This window comes from Gopherus evgoodei, chromosome 2, assembly GCF_007399415.2.
Source record: "Gopherus evgoodei ecotype Sinaloan lineage chromosome 2, rGopEvg1_v1.p, whole genome shotgun sequence".
In the NCBI taxonomy this organism is placed as follows: domain Eukaryota; kingdom Metazoa; phylum Chordata; order Testudines; family Testudinidae; genus Gopherus; species Gopherus evgoodei.
The window spans coordinates 283,860,187-283,876,837 of record NC_044323.1 but is presented as its reverse complement, the minus strand read 5'-3'; the positions used below and the strand labels follow the sequence as shown (position 1 = coordinate 283,876,837).

The 16,651-nt window shown below is 38.3% G+C and overlaps 1 protein-coding gene across 2 annotated transcripts in view; it reads right to left on the bottom strand.

The window, feature by feature from the left end:
• The window catches only part of KHDRBS3 (KH RNA binding domain containing, signal transduction associated 3), a 211,474-nt gene that overhangs the window by 52,091 nt on the left and 142,732 nt on the right, over positions 1 to 16,651 (bottom strand). For both annotated transcript variants that reach the window (XR_003999220.1, XM_030553872.1), the window contains exon 6: positions 13,902 to 14,094. Coding sequence is in view for 1 of the 2 variants with exons in the window: in XM_030553872.1 (XP_030409732.1) it covers positions 13,902 to 14,094 (193 nt within the window). In the remaining variant the exon portion in view is untranslated. The remainder of the gene's footprint in view (positions 1 to 13,901; positions 14,095 to 16,651) is intronic.

The window sequence follows — 16,651 nt, the reverse complement described above, 5'->3', positions numbered from 1 at the left end:
AACACCTAACATGCTCATCTGGTGACAAATCAGGATTAAAGTCAGTATCCATGTGTATCTCCTCATCCTCTTCTTCAGAAAGCACACCAGGTACAACTGAGCTGCTGATGGATCTGGAGGACATAGATCCAAAGACTGTTGAACCACCAGATCCTTATTGGATGAAACATCAATTCTCTATCTATAAGGAGGATAACCCAAAAATTCTTGTAGTGGAACCCAACAGATCTCTTTAGTAGCTAGGATCTGGAAACCTTTACACAGAAGGAGAAGCAAAAGCATAAGGAGGCATAACCTGGGACAAAACAAGTTTCCTTCCTGTAATCTCCTCTAAAATGGGATCTGACCTCAGATCTGCTATGCATCACACCAGACACAGCTACGTAACCACAGGGTGAAGACAGACATAAGGTGAGAAAGATCTGCCTGAAGAGTCTGTTGGAATTGGAGGAGGCGGCAGCGGCACAGATGGATCCCAGAGAAAAACTAACAACCTTCTCTGCTCTTCTCCTCTTTGCAGGTGAAGAGGTAGACCACAGAACTAAAGAAGACTGCCTCTTCCTCATTACAAATTTCCTGTCAGTTGGATCTGAGGAATGCACAGATGCAGGAAGGTGCACATCAGCAACCATCGTTAACATCCTCTTTGGATCTAAGAACTGTCCCTAAACAGGAGTGGAGGATGGAACTGGCATCACAGGCCTGAAAGGCACCAGATCTGGAGAAATACTCAGCTCCACAGCACTGGACTTTGAAGCCGAGCCCAATTTGGATTTCGAAGTTGGAACCATAGACGCTATGGCAGAAGTGGACGGATCCAATAAGTCTCTCACACAGGATCTGGCACTGCTAACAGTGACTGCCTTTTCCCTCAGCTGTTCCTTTTGAACCAATACAGTTGGAACCGAAATGGCTCTAGGTTCCTAAGCAGTCAGCCCTTTTCTACCAATGATGCCTTCAGAGACTCGGCAGCTTTTTCTGAAGGATTGAGAGCTGGCACTGGCAAAGATACCAATGACTAGAAACCCTTAGACAACTTAGCCTTGCTGGAGAAAGCCACCAGATTAGAAACACTTAGTCTTCGGATCCAATGACCCGCCAGATCTGGATAGCTTAGTGGCAAGAACTTCTTTAAGCAAACACACAGAGGTCTGTTCTGCCTGGCTTTGTGTGTTCTGGGCATGGAAGTCCAGCAAACAGAACATTCAGAAAGAGAGTGGCTTTGTCCCCAGGGCTGGCTCCAGTGTTTTTGCCGCCCCAAGTAGTGGAAAAAAATAAGCCACGATCAGCAGCACTTTGGCAGCAGTTCTACCACCACCGATTCATTCTTCGGCAGCAATTCGACAGCGGGGCCTTCGCTCTGAGAGGCCCTTTCCGTTGGCTGCCCCAAGCACCTGCTTGCTGCGCTGGTGCCTGGAGCCGGCTCTGCTTGTCCCAGGCACTTAAAACATCTAATGTTTTCATCCAATGCCAGGAAGACAAGAACCCTGGTGCAACAGTTGGAAAGAATTTAGGCAGTAGAGGGCACAGATTTGTCCCCAGAACATTCAGAAACACTGAGGGAGAGTACGAGGGTGGTGCACATGTACTCTAATGGGCACTACCTGCAGAAGGTTCTATTGTTAGGCTCCAGCCTAGGTTCTATTGTTAGGCCTTATACCCGTAAGTGGGAATATGCAGAGCCCCTCGAAGAATGGCCGATTCACTGGAATGCTATTGCACTTTCAAAAAACAAATCTATCCTTTGCAAAGTAAAAGTATGATTCTTTGACTTTGTGATGTAATTCAAAGGTAGAATTACAATGGCCTATGTACTTACAGTGAGATAAAAATTATAAACAGCTGCTGTACTGTGATTGCCGTCTGATCTATTGCTAAAATTTAAATATGCAGTAGTGATATCAGGATGACAAAATTAATAATTTAAATAGAATTTTCAAGTCATGAAACTGGGTACCTGATTTCAGTCACTCTCAAAAGTGTGCAAAAAGTCTTAGGGGGGAAAAAAATTTATTGTTTTTTTTCTCTTTCCAAAATATTGTGTCCACCAAATGATTTTTATCATGCACAAAAGTTTCTTTGGACTATTTTGCATATGATACTTGCAAATAGAAAACAGTGCCTTCCATATGTCCATAAAAAGCTGCCTCAGTTCCTTGTTGTTGTCTGATATCCTTCTACTGGATTCAGATCACATGACTGATGGCCAATGCACAAAATAACTAATTCTTCAAATTTCTAACTTTTTGTGTACTTTGGATTATTTCTTGATGAATAATTGTCTTAAGGTTTATTCTCTAAAGGTATAGTTGTGGATAGAAATGTCCCTTTATGTGCTGCTTTGTCCATTATGCCATCAATGAAATATAGTTTTCAGAACAATCATCCAATGCCTTCATGCTATCTTCATAATGCTTACTTATTGGAACCTTGAATATTCAAATCTTTTTAACACTATGGAACATTTTAATCACATCATAAACCTGTGTTTTAACACTTCACCCTTTCCAGGTTGTCTGGAGTAGAGTTTAATTTTACTGCTTTACAGTATCATGATTTCCTACAGGCTATATTTTCATTGAAGAAGTCACTCCTTATTGCTTATCAGTTCTTCCATTCACATCAGTAATACTGTGTTCCTTAGCTCTGTTATATTTTTAGTAGTACACCCTCCTTTCTTACTGGAAATATCAATATTGCTTTTTCCATTTCATATTGGTAGCCCCTCTCTGGTTTAACAGCATACAACCTGTTTTGTTGCATTCTCCATAATTTATTTAGATAATATGTCACCAGATCCTCATTTGCAGCCAAGTATTTAAATTTATCAAATAAATTACCTTGAAAACCAACTAACAAGATAACTCATTCTACAAAAAACAGAAGATGTCTAAGAACTACTCAGAATGGATTATAGCACCAAAACAGAAGGTAAAACATTCAAATCCTACAAATTCTCTTACAATCCATGATTCCCTTTAAACAGCAATCTGGCATGGGTGGTTCAAGTATGTTCTAAAGCTTCCCTTAATTAGATTTGACTTCTTCGTATTAGTATTTGGTGTTAGGAGAGCTTTTAAATGCTGAATATTTAACTTGGGCCATCTGGCACATAAATTTATAGTTTTAATTTTAGATAAATCTCCACAAATTTGAATATATAGAAAAATTAGACCACCATTTGTTTCCAAAATAGAGTCTCCTTTAATCATATTTATAACATCAGTGAACAACACTCATTGCCATTTGGCAACCTGCATTATTGTAAAATTTCATAATAATTTAAATAAAAGATATGTAAGCACCATTTTGCTGCATTAGACAATAAAAAACTACTGAAGTGATAACTTTGTTGCAAGAGATCTGTATACTTTAAAGTTCTCTGTAAGAAAGTATTATTTATGAGGGTTGTTATATTAAATATTTTATTATAATATACACAAAATATATTCATAATAGATGTTATTTTTCATGTTAATTTTGTATTGAGTTTATTTATACATATAATTCAAGCATTTGCTTAAGGAAACTTCAATGTATTCCATATTTTTTGATTTGGTGCATGGAAACCATTTTTGAGTAGTAGGTGGTTTTGAGTTCCCTCTGAGCCCCAAAGAAGATATTTCCAACTTACATTTGCCTCCCTCTAGATGAAATACCTTTCTGTCTAGCCAAGGAAGGTGTTACATTTCCTTCTGGAGCCAAACAATGCTAATCCAGAAATGGCCAGAGAGTTTGCTTCAGAATCACTAGTTACTCCCACCATATCAGAGGCAAAGAATCACAGTCTCTCCTCTTGTACCCTCTAGGTCAGTGGTTCTTAACCTGGGGTGCACACAGTAATTGCCATTAGTCTATCAGGCTAGCCTAGAAAATCTACTTTCACCAATTTTATTCCTATAAACAAAAGATCATTTTAAAGTGTACTGCACTGAATACATCCCCAAAACAAGAAATACCAATCTGTAAGTAGTACAACCATCTTAAAAACTTTTGTGTATTTTGGATGCGAAACCATGAACTGGAAAAGTAACAGAATGATTATTGGCTAGTTTTCTGTAAATTTCAATCTTTAGAATAATTTCATGTACAAGAATCACTTCTCTATGCAGAGTATCTTAGAATTCCAAGATGGGAGAATTTCTGAGATGAGACCAGGCAGCTCTTCTCACATAAGACATCTCTGAAACATAATTAATATCCATTTCTTTGGAACTGACTCATATTAGCCAGTTGGCCAATGTACTTGTAGTTGAGGCAAGACCGAAGGTCAGGAAGTGGTACTGGTAACAGCAACTGTCCATTGCAAAGAATAAATGTTTCTAATGGGTTCAAGCAACAAAGATGTATAAATAAGCACCATTCAACTCTATAAACATGAAGTGATTCCTCTGAGTCAGTGGCTAATAGGGTGGTGGAGGGAATCTCATTCAAAACTTCTGTTGTTTCACAAACTAACTGCACCATTTTAAATCCAGAAGAGAGTAGTGCTCAACTTCTTCCTTACGATGAAGCAATTTCAGTGCACTCTGTGACCCTGCTGATCTTGGGGAAAAGAAATGATAGCCTTAACTCTTGAAACGTGAGCAATGGCAGATCAATAATTGGCTCTTTTCTTAAGGAGGGGACACAAGTGTTTGGGAGAGAATGAATACAGGAGCACAGGGAAAACGAAAGGGAGAAGAATGCAAAAATAGCTGCTCGCTTTCCGCAAAAAACTTTTGTTTTGTTTTGGAGTGTTGAAAGTTCCTGGGGTGTGCAAGGAATCAATTCCCTTCCAATACAATTCCACAAATTATGTAAGGGCCAACCCCAGGATGTCAGAAAGCATTACAACTAGAAAGATCTGAGGTTGTTGCCTGGTTTATGAAAGGAATGGGTGTTCTCCTGAAATGAATACTTCAGCCAGTGCTTTATCATGAAATGCTGAGAACTATGCCTTCTCTTAGATAAGACATTGTGGTTGAGATAACTTGAGGCACACAGATTGGAAATTTTGTAATTGGAGAGAGGATTTCACAGACAAATCTGTGGGTAGAATTAAGCACACCCTTGGAAATGTAGGAGCCTTGAAGGGAGGAAACGGACATTTTCTCATAAGCAAAGTAGGGGAATGTTGTCCAGATGTAATTACTATAAGGTGGGCCACTAACAGTTGAAAGAGGAGTTACCAATGGCTCACTGTCAAACTGGGAGGGTGTAACTAGTACGGTCCCGCAGGTGTCAGGCATGAGTCTGATACTACTCAATATTTTCATTAATGACTTGGATAGTGGAGTAGAGAGTATGCTTATAAAACTAATGGATGACACCAAGCTAGCAGGGGTTGTATGCACTTTGGAGGAGAGGATTAGAATTCAAAACAATCTTGAAAATTAGAGAATTGGTTGGAAATCAACAATATAAAATTCTAGTGGAAAGTGCTTCACTTTTAGGATGGAAAACTCAAATGCACAACAACAAAATGGGGGCTAACCGGCTAGGTTGTAGTATTGCTGAAAAGGAAGTGGGAGTTATAATGGGTCGCAAACTGAATATAAGTCAACAGAGTGATGCAGCTGTGAAAAAGGCTAATATTATTCCAGGGTGTATTAACAGGAGTGTCGTATATAAGACATGGGAAGCAACTGTCCTGCTCTACTTCAGCACTGGTGAGGCCTCAGCTGGAGTACTGTGTCCAATTTTGGGCATCACAATTTAGGAAGGACATGGACAAACTGGAAAGAGTCTAGAGGAGAGTAATAAAAATGATAAAAGGTTTCAAAAACCAGACCTGTAATGAAAGGTTGAAAAAACTGGGTAAGTTTAGTCTTCAGAAAAGAAGACTGAGGGGGACCTGATAATATTCTTTAAATATGTTAAGGGCTGTTATAAAGAAGATGGTGATTAATTGTTTCCATGTCCACTGAAGACAGGACAAGAAGTAGTGGGATTAATCTGCAGCAAGGGAAATTGTGGTTAGAGATTAGGAAAATCTTTCTAAATATAAGGGCATATTAGTTGTGGAACAGGCTTCCAAGGGAGATCATGGAATGCCATCATTCGGGGTTTTTAAGAATAATTTGTACAAACACTTGTCAGGGATGGGTAGTCTAAGTTAACTTGCTCCTGCCTCAGTGCAGGGGGCTGGACTTGATGACCTCTTGAGGTCCCTTCCAGCCCTATATTTCTATGATTTTTAAAGTTTACCCAGAGAGCACTTTATGCAACTGCAAAACTATTAAGGATGTTGGCCAGTATCTAAGGCCAACTTGAGTCACATCATTAAGGGTGTTAGTGGCCAAAATACACTTAGATCGTAGACTCTTGATTGCAGAGTTCATGTTTCTTTTTTCCCCACCTCTAGTCTAGTATACTTTTGATTGGGATGTAGGTAATAAATAAAACTCTTCTTGATTGAGTTAGAGAGAGAAACATAAAGTGCTTTTTCTCCAGCTTTACCTCTGTAAGCCAAAAAATGGCTTATTGAGAAATATAGCAGTGGGCAACCATTGTAAACTGAGCCATCTTGAGGTCAAAGAACACCCATTACTTCTCTATTCATTTGGACACAGAGGGAAATATTAGAGTCAAAAGAAGGATATGTGTCCATACCATAAATATAGAATGTACTTTTGGGGGGGCAGAGAACATCAAGCCATTTGCTGGAAAAGCTGGATGAGAAGTTAATATGGTTTGAAGGTTTCTGTTATTGTTTTTTAGGCAACCAATTTAAAAAATGCAAAATAGCACTGGCAGTCATGAGTTTCTATACAAACAGGTGAAGAAGTAAAGTTTTTCCTTGGACTTTACGCACACAGACATGTTGCCATCCTTAAAAATCCAACTTTTCTTTGTGCTTACTCAGCTTCATGGCCAAAAATAAGAGTTTAATAAGATAGCCTAAGTCCTCCTGAGAAACTGTATGGGAAGGTTTTAAAAATCCTATTTTCCTGCCCCAATTATGAATTAGTTTACACTCTGAGAAAGGTCAAGAGAGGAGAGACAGGCCAAAGGCACTAGAACCACAGCCTACACATCTGCGACGTCTACTGGGGGATCATGGCAAAAAGTACATTGGATGCCACAGAAAAAATGGTCTATTGAAAAAGTGGGAAACTCCTGCTCAAGGAGTGATCTGAGGAGATGATATTTGGCAGAGTAGCACCTCCATCATTCTGTAGGCAGCCAGATAGTACATTTAGAACTAATAGGGTATGACATACAAGAGAGAGGGAGTTTGATATCCTTTACCAGTCCCAAGGTCTAGTTTCTCATACCATTCATTGAATCTATATCTCCTTCTTTGAGGTCTGCTGCTAGATCTCATGGGCTACTCTGTATGCTGCAATCCCAGAGCACTGAGTCTACAGTACTTTTGTAGGAGCTGCCATTAAGGGATCCGCTGAGAAATACGGCTGTGGGAGGGAGGGCTGCTCATACTGTGAACAGTGAAGTATGGAGCTAGTAATTGGTAAGCCTTTTTCATTGATCTAAACTCATTTTGAGCTGAGAAGCAAAAATGTAGGCCTAAAAACAATAGTAGTTGCTGAACCAACTTCTTGCCACACTGCATGCTGTAATAAGACTGGAAGAAGACTGGGGGTTACAGTGTTCATTCACGTGGAAAGAGGCAGAACTGGAGGAACAAAGAATCAATGGGATAGAGATAACTTCCCCCTCATGGGAACACAGGCAGGCCAAAGTCTTTTCCAGGAGACTAAGTTTGAAAATCCTGTACAATAAAAACCTGGTTAGAACTCTGTTGTGACTGAATCAGAAAACTACCAGAGTTTGGCTGGCCAATGAGAATGAGGCTAAACAAAACTCCATGAAAACAATGTTCTTATAATAATTTTAATGCAAGTTACTTTAAAATGAGTAATGCTTATATTTACATTAATGGAAACTGCTGAAGACTCAGCAATTCTGAAAATCAGGTCACTTATTTAGGTGCCTAAATATGGATATAGGAACCTAACTTCAGGCACTTAAAAAAACCCAAAAACGTCTTGGCCCAGAATTGTAAAATAGTTCAAAGGATTTGTAGAAATATTACCTTTTATTTAAAATTAGAAATGATCCCTAAACCTCTATCTAGTATTCTCTCCATCTTAATTAAATTTCCTATTACGGAAACCAAGCTAATTGAAGCATCTTAGAGATTAGTTAACTGTCAGAAATTATGCAATTAGGCACTGCATTAGGAAAATCTGCCATCAGCGCAAACCTTGTCTGAAGGCTAACACAAAAAGCATCTATAAAATAGCCAGACACATAATTAAAGCTCTGTCACTAATTTTCACAGATTGGAAGGAACCCTTAGAACTAATCATTGGCTTCTCCAGTGGTCTTAAAGAAAGACTACATTTCAAATAAAATTACAACACTCTGTGGTTTGCAGGACTTCTGTGATTCTCTGGTTTACAGTGCAGAATTTCCCTACACTCATGAAACACTGGTTCTAAGTTAAATTCAAAACCCAATCCATAATTACCACTTGTCTAAAAACAAAACATTATCTTGAATGTATATCCTGTCCATTTCAACACATATGAGCAGTGATTCAAATAGTCACTTGCCATGCAATCATTATATAAAGTCTTTATATAATTCTTGAAGTCAAATATTTCATTTGGAATAAATCATTTTAAAAATTCTATAAATCAGAACATCAGTAACATTTAAAATCTATTCTGAAAACAATGGCACTTGGATATAGTCTCTTGAAAATTATTAGTGACGAGGTTTAGAAAATCTTTAAATATTGTGGTAAGGGGATAATGGCAAAAAAGGTAGTAAAACCCTGAATATTTATAAGAAAAGTAAACGATGGTAAATATATAAGTTTATTTCTGTAACCGCAATCATTGTTTCAGAGAAAACTAATGAAAACAATGAGTTATAGGTATATTGCTACAAAATATTTATTTTCTGCTTATTGAGAGAAGCCTAGAAAAATATGAAATCATCTCCATTCCATTAGCCACTTATTAGAAATAATTACTGTTTCTTATTATAATGGAATAAAGTCAGTTGACTAAATCATGTGTGCACACAAACACATGCACACACACATAATGTCTTGTTTTTTTGTCAGCCTAATTTGGCCCAATGTTCAGGAGAATATTCTTTTCCTCAGTAAACAAGCATAAACATCTTTATTAAGTGGCTTTGAAAGAGGTTACGCTAACTTACTAATTGAAGCAGTGTTCCAGCTAAAGTCTTTTGCCATCCTCCAGTTAAGAAATCATGAACAGGACATGTTTTGGTTATAGTTATAGGAAAGTGCACAGATTGCTTTTCTGTAACCCTGTACCTTCTAAAGATGCAAGTCTTAAACAGACTGTCTGTCACTGGAGGCCATAGACATCAATAAATCAAATTAGTAGTTAGGGTTGTGGTTGAAATTATGTACAACCACTAAGCCAGCACTTAAAACGCAATATTCAAGGTCTACCTCTTTGACAGGTAAATTGAAATTATTACTCTCTGACTGAGCCAGTACAGAGGTCGCACTGAGGTTTATATAACCTGGAAAGGAATCCCAATCTAATCCACTTTTGAGCTTGTCAATCAGTTGCATATTAAGTACACTTAACAGAATACCACTTCTCTATGACTGAATTGTATGTGAAGAAACAGCAGACCATCACAAACAACTAAGGTTAGAAATGAAATCCTCATCCACAACCAGCTGCCCTTCATTGTGTACTACAGGGCCCTCACTGGGCTGAAAACAATCTTTGCCTGGAATTTGTTCATATACACACTGTTTCATTGTAGATTGCCTTTTTTGAGAAAAAAATAACTATCTAGGAGTTTACAGAATCACAGAAATGTAAGGTTGGAAGGGATCTCAAGAGGCCATCTACTCCAGCCCCCTAGCGCCAAGTATACCTAGAATGGCGTAGTATTTTGGATAAAATAAGCTTTTACTTCAAAATCCATCCCTTTCACCCCTTCTCATAAGCTGTTCAAAAACTCACGAATAACCTGTCCTTTGACCTCCCTGGGTATGTCTACACTGCAATAGAAGACCCACAGGCATGGCCACAGTTGGCCTGGGTTATCTGACTCAAGCTTGCACGGCTCAGGCTAAAGTGCAACAAAATTGTAGCAGGGCGAGAAAGTCTCAGAGTACATCTACATTGAAATTAAAAAAATGTAGCACCATATCTCAGAGCCCAGGGTTGGCTGACTTGGGCTAGCAGGGCTTGGGCTGCGGGTCTAAAAATTAAAATGCAGACGTTCGGGCTTTGGCTGGAGCCCGGGCTCTGAGATTCAGAAGGGAGGGTCTTAGAGGATGGGGTCCAGCCCAAGCCTGAATGTATACACTGCAATTTCATAGCTCTACACCCTGAACCTCGCAAGCCTGAGTCAGCTGACCTGGGTCCTGAGACTTGGTGCCATGGTTTTTTTTAATCATAGGAAAGACATACCCCGAGGCCTTGCCGCAAAACCAAGAGATACTAGAATTGTCATCCTTGATATTTCTCAGAAAGAAAGCAAACAGAAAAATCCTAAAACCCAATCAAACCTATTAGGCCTTTTTCTGCATCAAGAAGAAAAAGAACATAATGCACTTAAAAAAAAATTCTTTGCAAGTTACATAACTGCTTTAGATAACTGATCTCTTATCTTCTGGTAATGTACACAAGCTCCTTCCCTTAAAAACTGACTCTGTATATAACACATCCTTGAGATAGAGGCAGTTAAGCACTGTCCCAATTCCTATAAGCTCCTTGAACATCCAAAAGAAATGACATTCTTCCCATCCACATCTTGTAGATATCCAACCCCAGGTGATAGTGTGTGTCTATTACAAAAAATCTTGTAAGGACTGCAAGGGCACAGCCATCCTCCCTTCCCAGCAAAGCTAGTATAATATTCACAATCATCTGTAGCAGTAGAGTGTTCACATCTTCACCATATGGGCTTGGGGTCATCCAGTTCAGCCTACTCTAGGGTGTTACTAACCTCCAATATAAATGAGGACATCTGATTTCTCCCCCTTATGCTGCTCCAAATCTATACTATTCCTGATAGGGGAACATATCTGACTTTCTCCACCTCCTATTCAGATGCTAGCACTTAACATTAAAAAGACTGCAGAACAGTTTTTAAAGTAGAAGATGGGGGAAAGCCGACTGCTGCAGAGGAGTATGTGGATCAGACAGAGGCTTCTCTTAGAGGAGAGACTATTGATAGAGATTCTCTAGGCTTTAGTCAGAAGGAGAGGATGGAAGAGGATAATGTAAGGGCCAGATCAGAGGAGAAACATTCACATAAAAAAGAATTGGACACGTTAGAAAAGGACAGACAAATGAACAGGGACAAGTTTTTAAAGTGCTTGCACATAAATGCTAGAAGTCTAAATAATAAGCTGGGTGAACTAGAGTGCCTTGTGATAAAGGAGGATATTGATATAATAGTCATCACAGAAACCTGGTGGACTGAGGACAATCAGACACTGCAGGGGTTATATCTCATTGCCAAAGGCAGTAAGAAGGAACCAGGGGATGACTGGGCCTGCTGTTTTTTATGTCCTATGGTGGGGAACCTAGGCCCTAGGCACAGTCCCAACAGATATTGCTGGTCAAAAGAATCTAATCTCACACATGAGGCATATGCATCCAGATGCAGAATCCACATGGACTATTACTTGAAGATGATGGAGTTAAAGTTAAGTATATAATAGTAAATAAAGGGTAAAACATTACAGGGATGTTGTAATTATCTCAAAAAGAAACATTAGCAATTCAAAGTCAGGTGTAAAATGCACAGTTAAGGAACATCAAACTTTACTTCTATCTGAACTAACACCGAGAGGAAAAAAAAGTGATGCATCTTCAATTTAACCTAATATTGAACTACAAACACTAAAATGTACTAATCATAATTGCAACTATATTGCATGGTGTCACTACATGACAGAGTTAAGGCTGTTTGAGCGCCTTAACTGTGCATTTCTATTCCTTAATATGTTTTCATTTCTTTTAAGTTTATTCTTAACGCTGAAGTTCCTGGGTGCGTAAATTGTGGTTTTGGCATAACAGAAGAGTTCTCTAATGTTTTTACCCTGGAGCTACAGATATGTAATCAACTGTAACTTCATCACAGCACACTTTATGTCTGGGAATATATTGTAATGTTAAAAATGAAACAGCAGGCTCTATTGTATAAAATATGGTTTTAAATGGTGTTTCCATTCTAGCGCAACCATTTTCTATTGTAAGACAAATGATATAGTATTGGAGAACATTTCATTTAAAAGTTACTTTATTCATTTTCTTTGTTACTGTTTTCTAAGAATTCTCTTTTCAAAGCTAGGTTTACCTCAATATAGTGACAAGCCTACCAATCATTACCATACTACATGCAGCTACAGATAAAGGCAATAGGTATGTATTAATTAACAAACATCAATTTATTTTCTAACATATATTGCGAACAGCAATGAAGAGTATGCCTTGGGAATAGTTTGTGAGAACATATTTAATGAGGAACATTTAAAAGACATTGTAAGTTACTGAATGCATTGCTCATCTTGACACAATCAATCTTCAGTTAGGTGTTATCAGGTATGGCAACAGGACATACTTTGTCATATGGGCTAATTAACTATATTAATCTATTAAGAATTCTTTTTATTGATCACTCAGTTGATACTAAACCAATGCCTACATTCAACTCTCTTTCTTTACACAGGCCTAAGAAAATTACAAGAAACTACAGACACATATTTATGATTATGTGATATAAAGGACAGTGGGGTTTTTTTGTGGGGGGTGGAGGAAAAGGGGGGCAATGGTGATATAGACTGAAGATCTAATCCATCAAATATGCTGTTTCTGGCAAAGGAAGACCACATGAGACTCCCACTACAGAGAGGTCACTTGTGAGATATAAAACACTCACATCCTCAGACCAGTCTGTAGGCCTGAACTCAGATATCACCTAATATATCATCAGAGTGCCAAAGCTTTTCATAAACAAACAAATCCCTTGACCTATCTACCTGGAAATTTCTGTAATGTCTTTAATACTGAACCCATTTTTATTTGTACAATTAAAGGATTAATGAGCCATTTTTTCCAAACCATTAGCTTTGTGTATTTAGTTAAAATTAAGTTTGTTCTTTAACAGCCTTTGCCATGCACCTATTGAATATTATATTAAAAATAAACTAATTTAGAATATGCCTGAACTCAAACATCTATCTTTTATTTAAAATGTTTAATGCCTATACTGTAAAAAAATTAAAACATTATTTTCTCATAGAACACTGAGACTTTTAACTCAGCTTTCAAGAGCAAGAATTCTTTTATATCTCTCATAAGATTTTTATATTGTATTTTCAACACATGGAAGTTTTTTTCAACTGCTTAAACATAACACAACCTGATTCCTATAAATAAGGAAAAAGAAGAATATGGCTGACTGCATGGTTTTTAAACCACTTGCACTGGAACCTAAAATTAAACATTTTTCTTAAACTTATAAAGTAGAACTTCATTAATTTACACTTACAACTAGACAACTGATCCATTACATAGTTTTGAGTGTTATAGTTTAGTAAAAACAAGGAAAAAACCGGGTAATTCATTAAAAGAATAACTTCATTCATTTGTCAACTGCAGGTTAGATTTATTTATAGCTTAAGGTATGATAGCAAAGTGTAATCGAGTATTTTGTAAAGATACTAAAATTTAAGAATATGATATCCGGTACACTGTTAAATCTTTGTAAAAGTGCTGAGAGACCACCAAATCTGGTGCAGATTTCAGATGTGGGGTTCACTAAAGTGCAGATTAAAGACATTCTACTCAATTCTAAAATGACAGTCGCAATCTTCTGTTACTAGAATAATGAAGATTATGCTTGGTTGTACCAACAGGTAGGTGAAAGGTTTCACTTACATATTCTCCATATGTCTCCTGCGCTGGAGGTGGTGGCAAAGGCCGGTAGCCTGCAGGTAGAGGTACTCCTCTTGCTCGGGGGGCTAGAAGTCCACGAGCACGACTGACTGGACCTCTACTGGGAGGTACTCCCCTGGGAGCTGGTGCCCCTCTTGGTACACCTGCTGGTGAGGGTGGCACTCCTCCACGGCCCCTATGAACAAGAAGATAATTTTATTAAATACCGTATTCTTATTCTTGGTCTTCCTTCTGCAAGGTTTTTCCTAGTAACTTGTCGATTTTGCTCCAGTGATCACTGCTACAGCTCGCTAAGAACAATGTTTAAAGGTTCTTTACAAAAGAGCGATTTAGAGTTTGGCATTTGTATTTCACATATTGATTCAGTTACACTTAGTATGACAGTACTACCAAAGGCACAAGTTGCACGTAGGTGATTTTTCACTAATGTCTTGTGAAGGTTTCTGCTGATAGTGTATGTGGAAGCCTCCTAGTGAGATTATAGTAATCAGTCAATTACACAACAAATTTAATTTCAGATGTGGAAATACCATTCCAAGAAATAAAGGATTATCTTGAAGCTATTATTGGTTACATCATGTCCCTTAGATCCATGCACAGAGAAATGAGACCATCTCCCTTCAGACCCTGTAAAGACTTAGAATCATAGAATATTAGGGTTGGAAGAGACCTCAGGAGGTCATCTAGTCCAACCCCCTGCTCAAAGCAGGACCAACACCAACTAAATCATCCCAGACAAGGCTTTGTCAAGCATGGCCTTAAAAACCTCTAAGGATGGATATTCCAGCACCTCCCTAGGTAACCCATTCCAGTGCTTCACCACCCTCCTAGTGGAATAGTGTTTTCTAATATCCATTTCTCTGCATGGTTCATGGAACATGATGAAAGGAGAAACTAGGTGGGGACAGCAGTTGATTTTCTTCCCTTTCTGGCCCTATGGAAACTACATTAAAAAATATAGCTATAGTTGTACACTTGTACTGCGGTGAGAGCTATAGAAACACATTAAACTTGCAAAACACAGCCACCTACTTGATTATCAGTGCTTCAGGCAGGGAACATATAACATCCCTTCTTCAAGAGTTTTATAAGATTGCTATATAAAATTCAGGTGGTGTTCAAGGTTCTGGTTTTAACCTATAAAGCCTTTGGGGTAAGAGAAGTGGTTACATTAGAGAATACTCTTGCCCACGTGTGTGGTTTATGGTAGTGGTAAGATGTTTGCTGATATGTGGAGGAGTACAGCTATGTATTGCTTGGTGGCTTATCTTTTAATTTCCTTGCTTTTGTGATTTAGTGTCTGGCATGTTTTTACTTGTTCAAGTGGAGTGAATGAGGGTGGGGAGAAGTTACCCAGCTCTTTGTCACAGAAGTGAAGCTGCTGACACAGAAGCTGCATTTCTGTGGCAAATAAAACCTTCTCCATTGTAGGATAAAATCCAACAGAAAAGCGTAGTTGCTGAAGGTAAAGATGTTACGATGTGCTGGATAAACAATCAATAGGTGTGAAATACAGACAGCAAGTCAATTCTTCAGAAGTACTTAGTCTACACTCAAAGCTTTAGTCAAACTCCTTTTCTATAGGATTTATATTTGAGGATATGATACAAGAGCAAAAAAAAAATGAGGAAAAACCTATATAAAAATCTGTATGTTTCTTAAATGTAAAAAATAAATAAATAGTAATTAGCTTACAAACTATTACCTTCTTTGCTTAGTTTGTGTATTAAGACCAATGATGGATGACCTTTGAAATGCTAGAAGAAAGACCTAGACTAACATCTTATTTCTTCCACAGAAAGGGTTTAAAATGTGCACTTGGTATTCTGATTCACTCTACTGCCCACATCTTGTAAAACATCTAGAGTAACATCAACAAAACAATACACTCCATTCTCTACCAGAGAAATAAATACACTCTATAATTCATCCAAAAGAAGTAGAGAAGCAAGAGTGACCCTTGCAATTACAACCTGGCTGTTAGAGAAAATAGATTCTAGACAAGCCTGACTTGGGCAGAAAGGTTTAGACTCATTTGATATGATATAAAATAAGGAGGGCCAGGCTTGTCTTGTGCATAACATATTGGTGATCTGGGATCTATACACACTTCCTGTGTAAAGTTGATTAAACCACAGAACCACTGTGCACCTCACTTTTCTTATCTGTACAATTGTTTTAATATTGCCTTACATCACTGCTGAACATATTAATGTATGAAAAATTGTGGCACTGGCTGAGAAACTTAGAAGTGCAAAGTTTGATCATAATCAGAGTAGATACCTATGAAATTACTCATAATAATTCATCGGGATAGCAAAGGGCAAAACATTTTGAACAATACGATGAACAGTATGAGTAACTGGTGTGGCCTGCTGAGTACTTACTGGTTGCCAGCTGCTAGCTGAAGCTCCTACTTTATAGCTGATTCTACAGGGTTTGCAGTGATGTGTCTGACTACCTGCAGAAGTGGCATTACAGGAGAAAAAGCAAACCTAGCACTTTCCATTAATGGATGTAAAGAAAGGGAGAAGAGCTGGAGGTCACCAGCAGGGTCGGTGCCAGGAGATATCAGCAGATATAGACCAAGAGCCAGCTGCAGTGCCAGAGCCAGAAGTTTCCTTAATGATGTAGTTCAGGAGGGAGAAGTATTCAGGGGTGCAAGAGACCAGGCAGATACATGCAGGGAAGTGGAGGTGGTGGATGGGGAGAGGAAAGAAAAAAAAACCCGA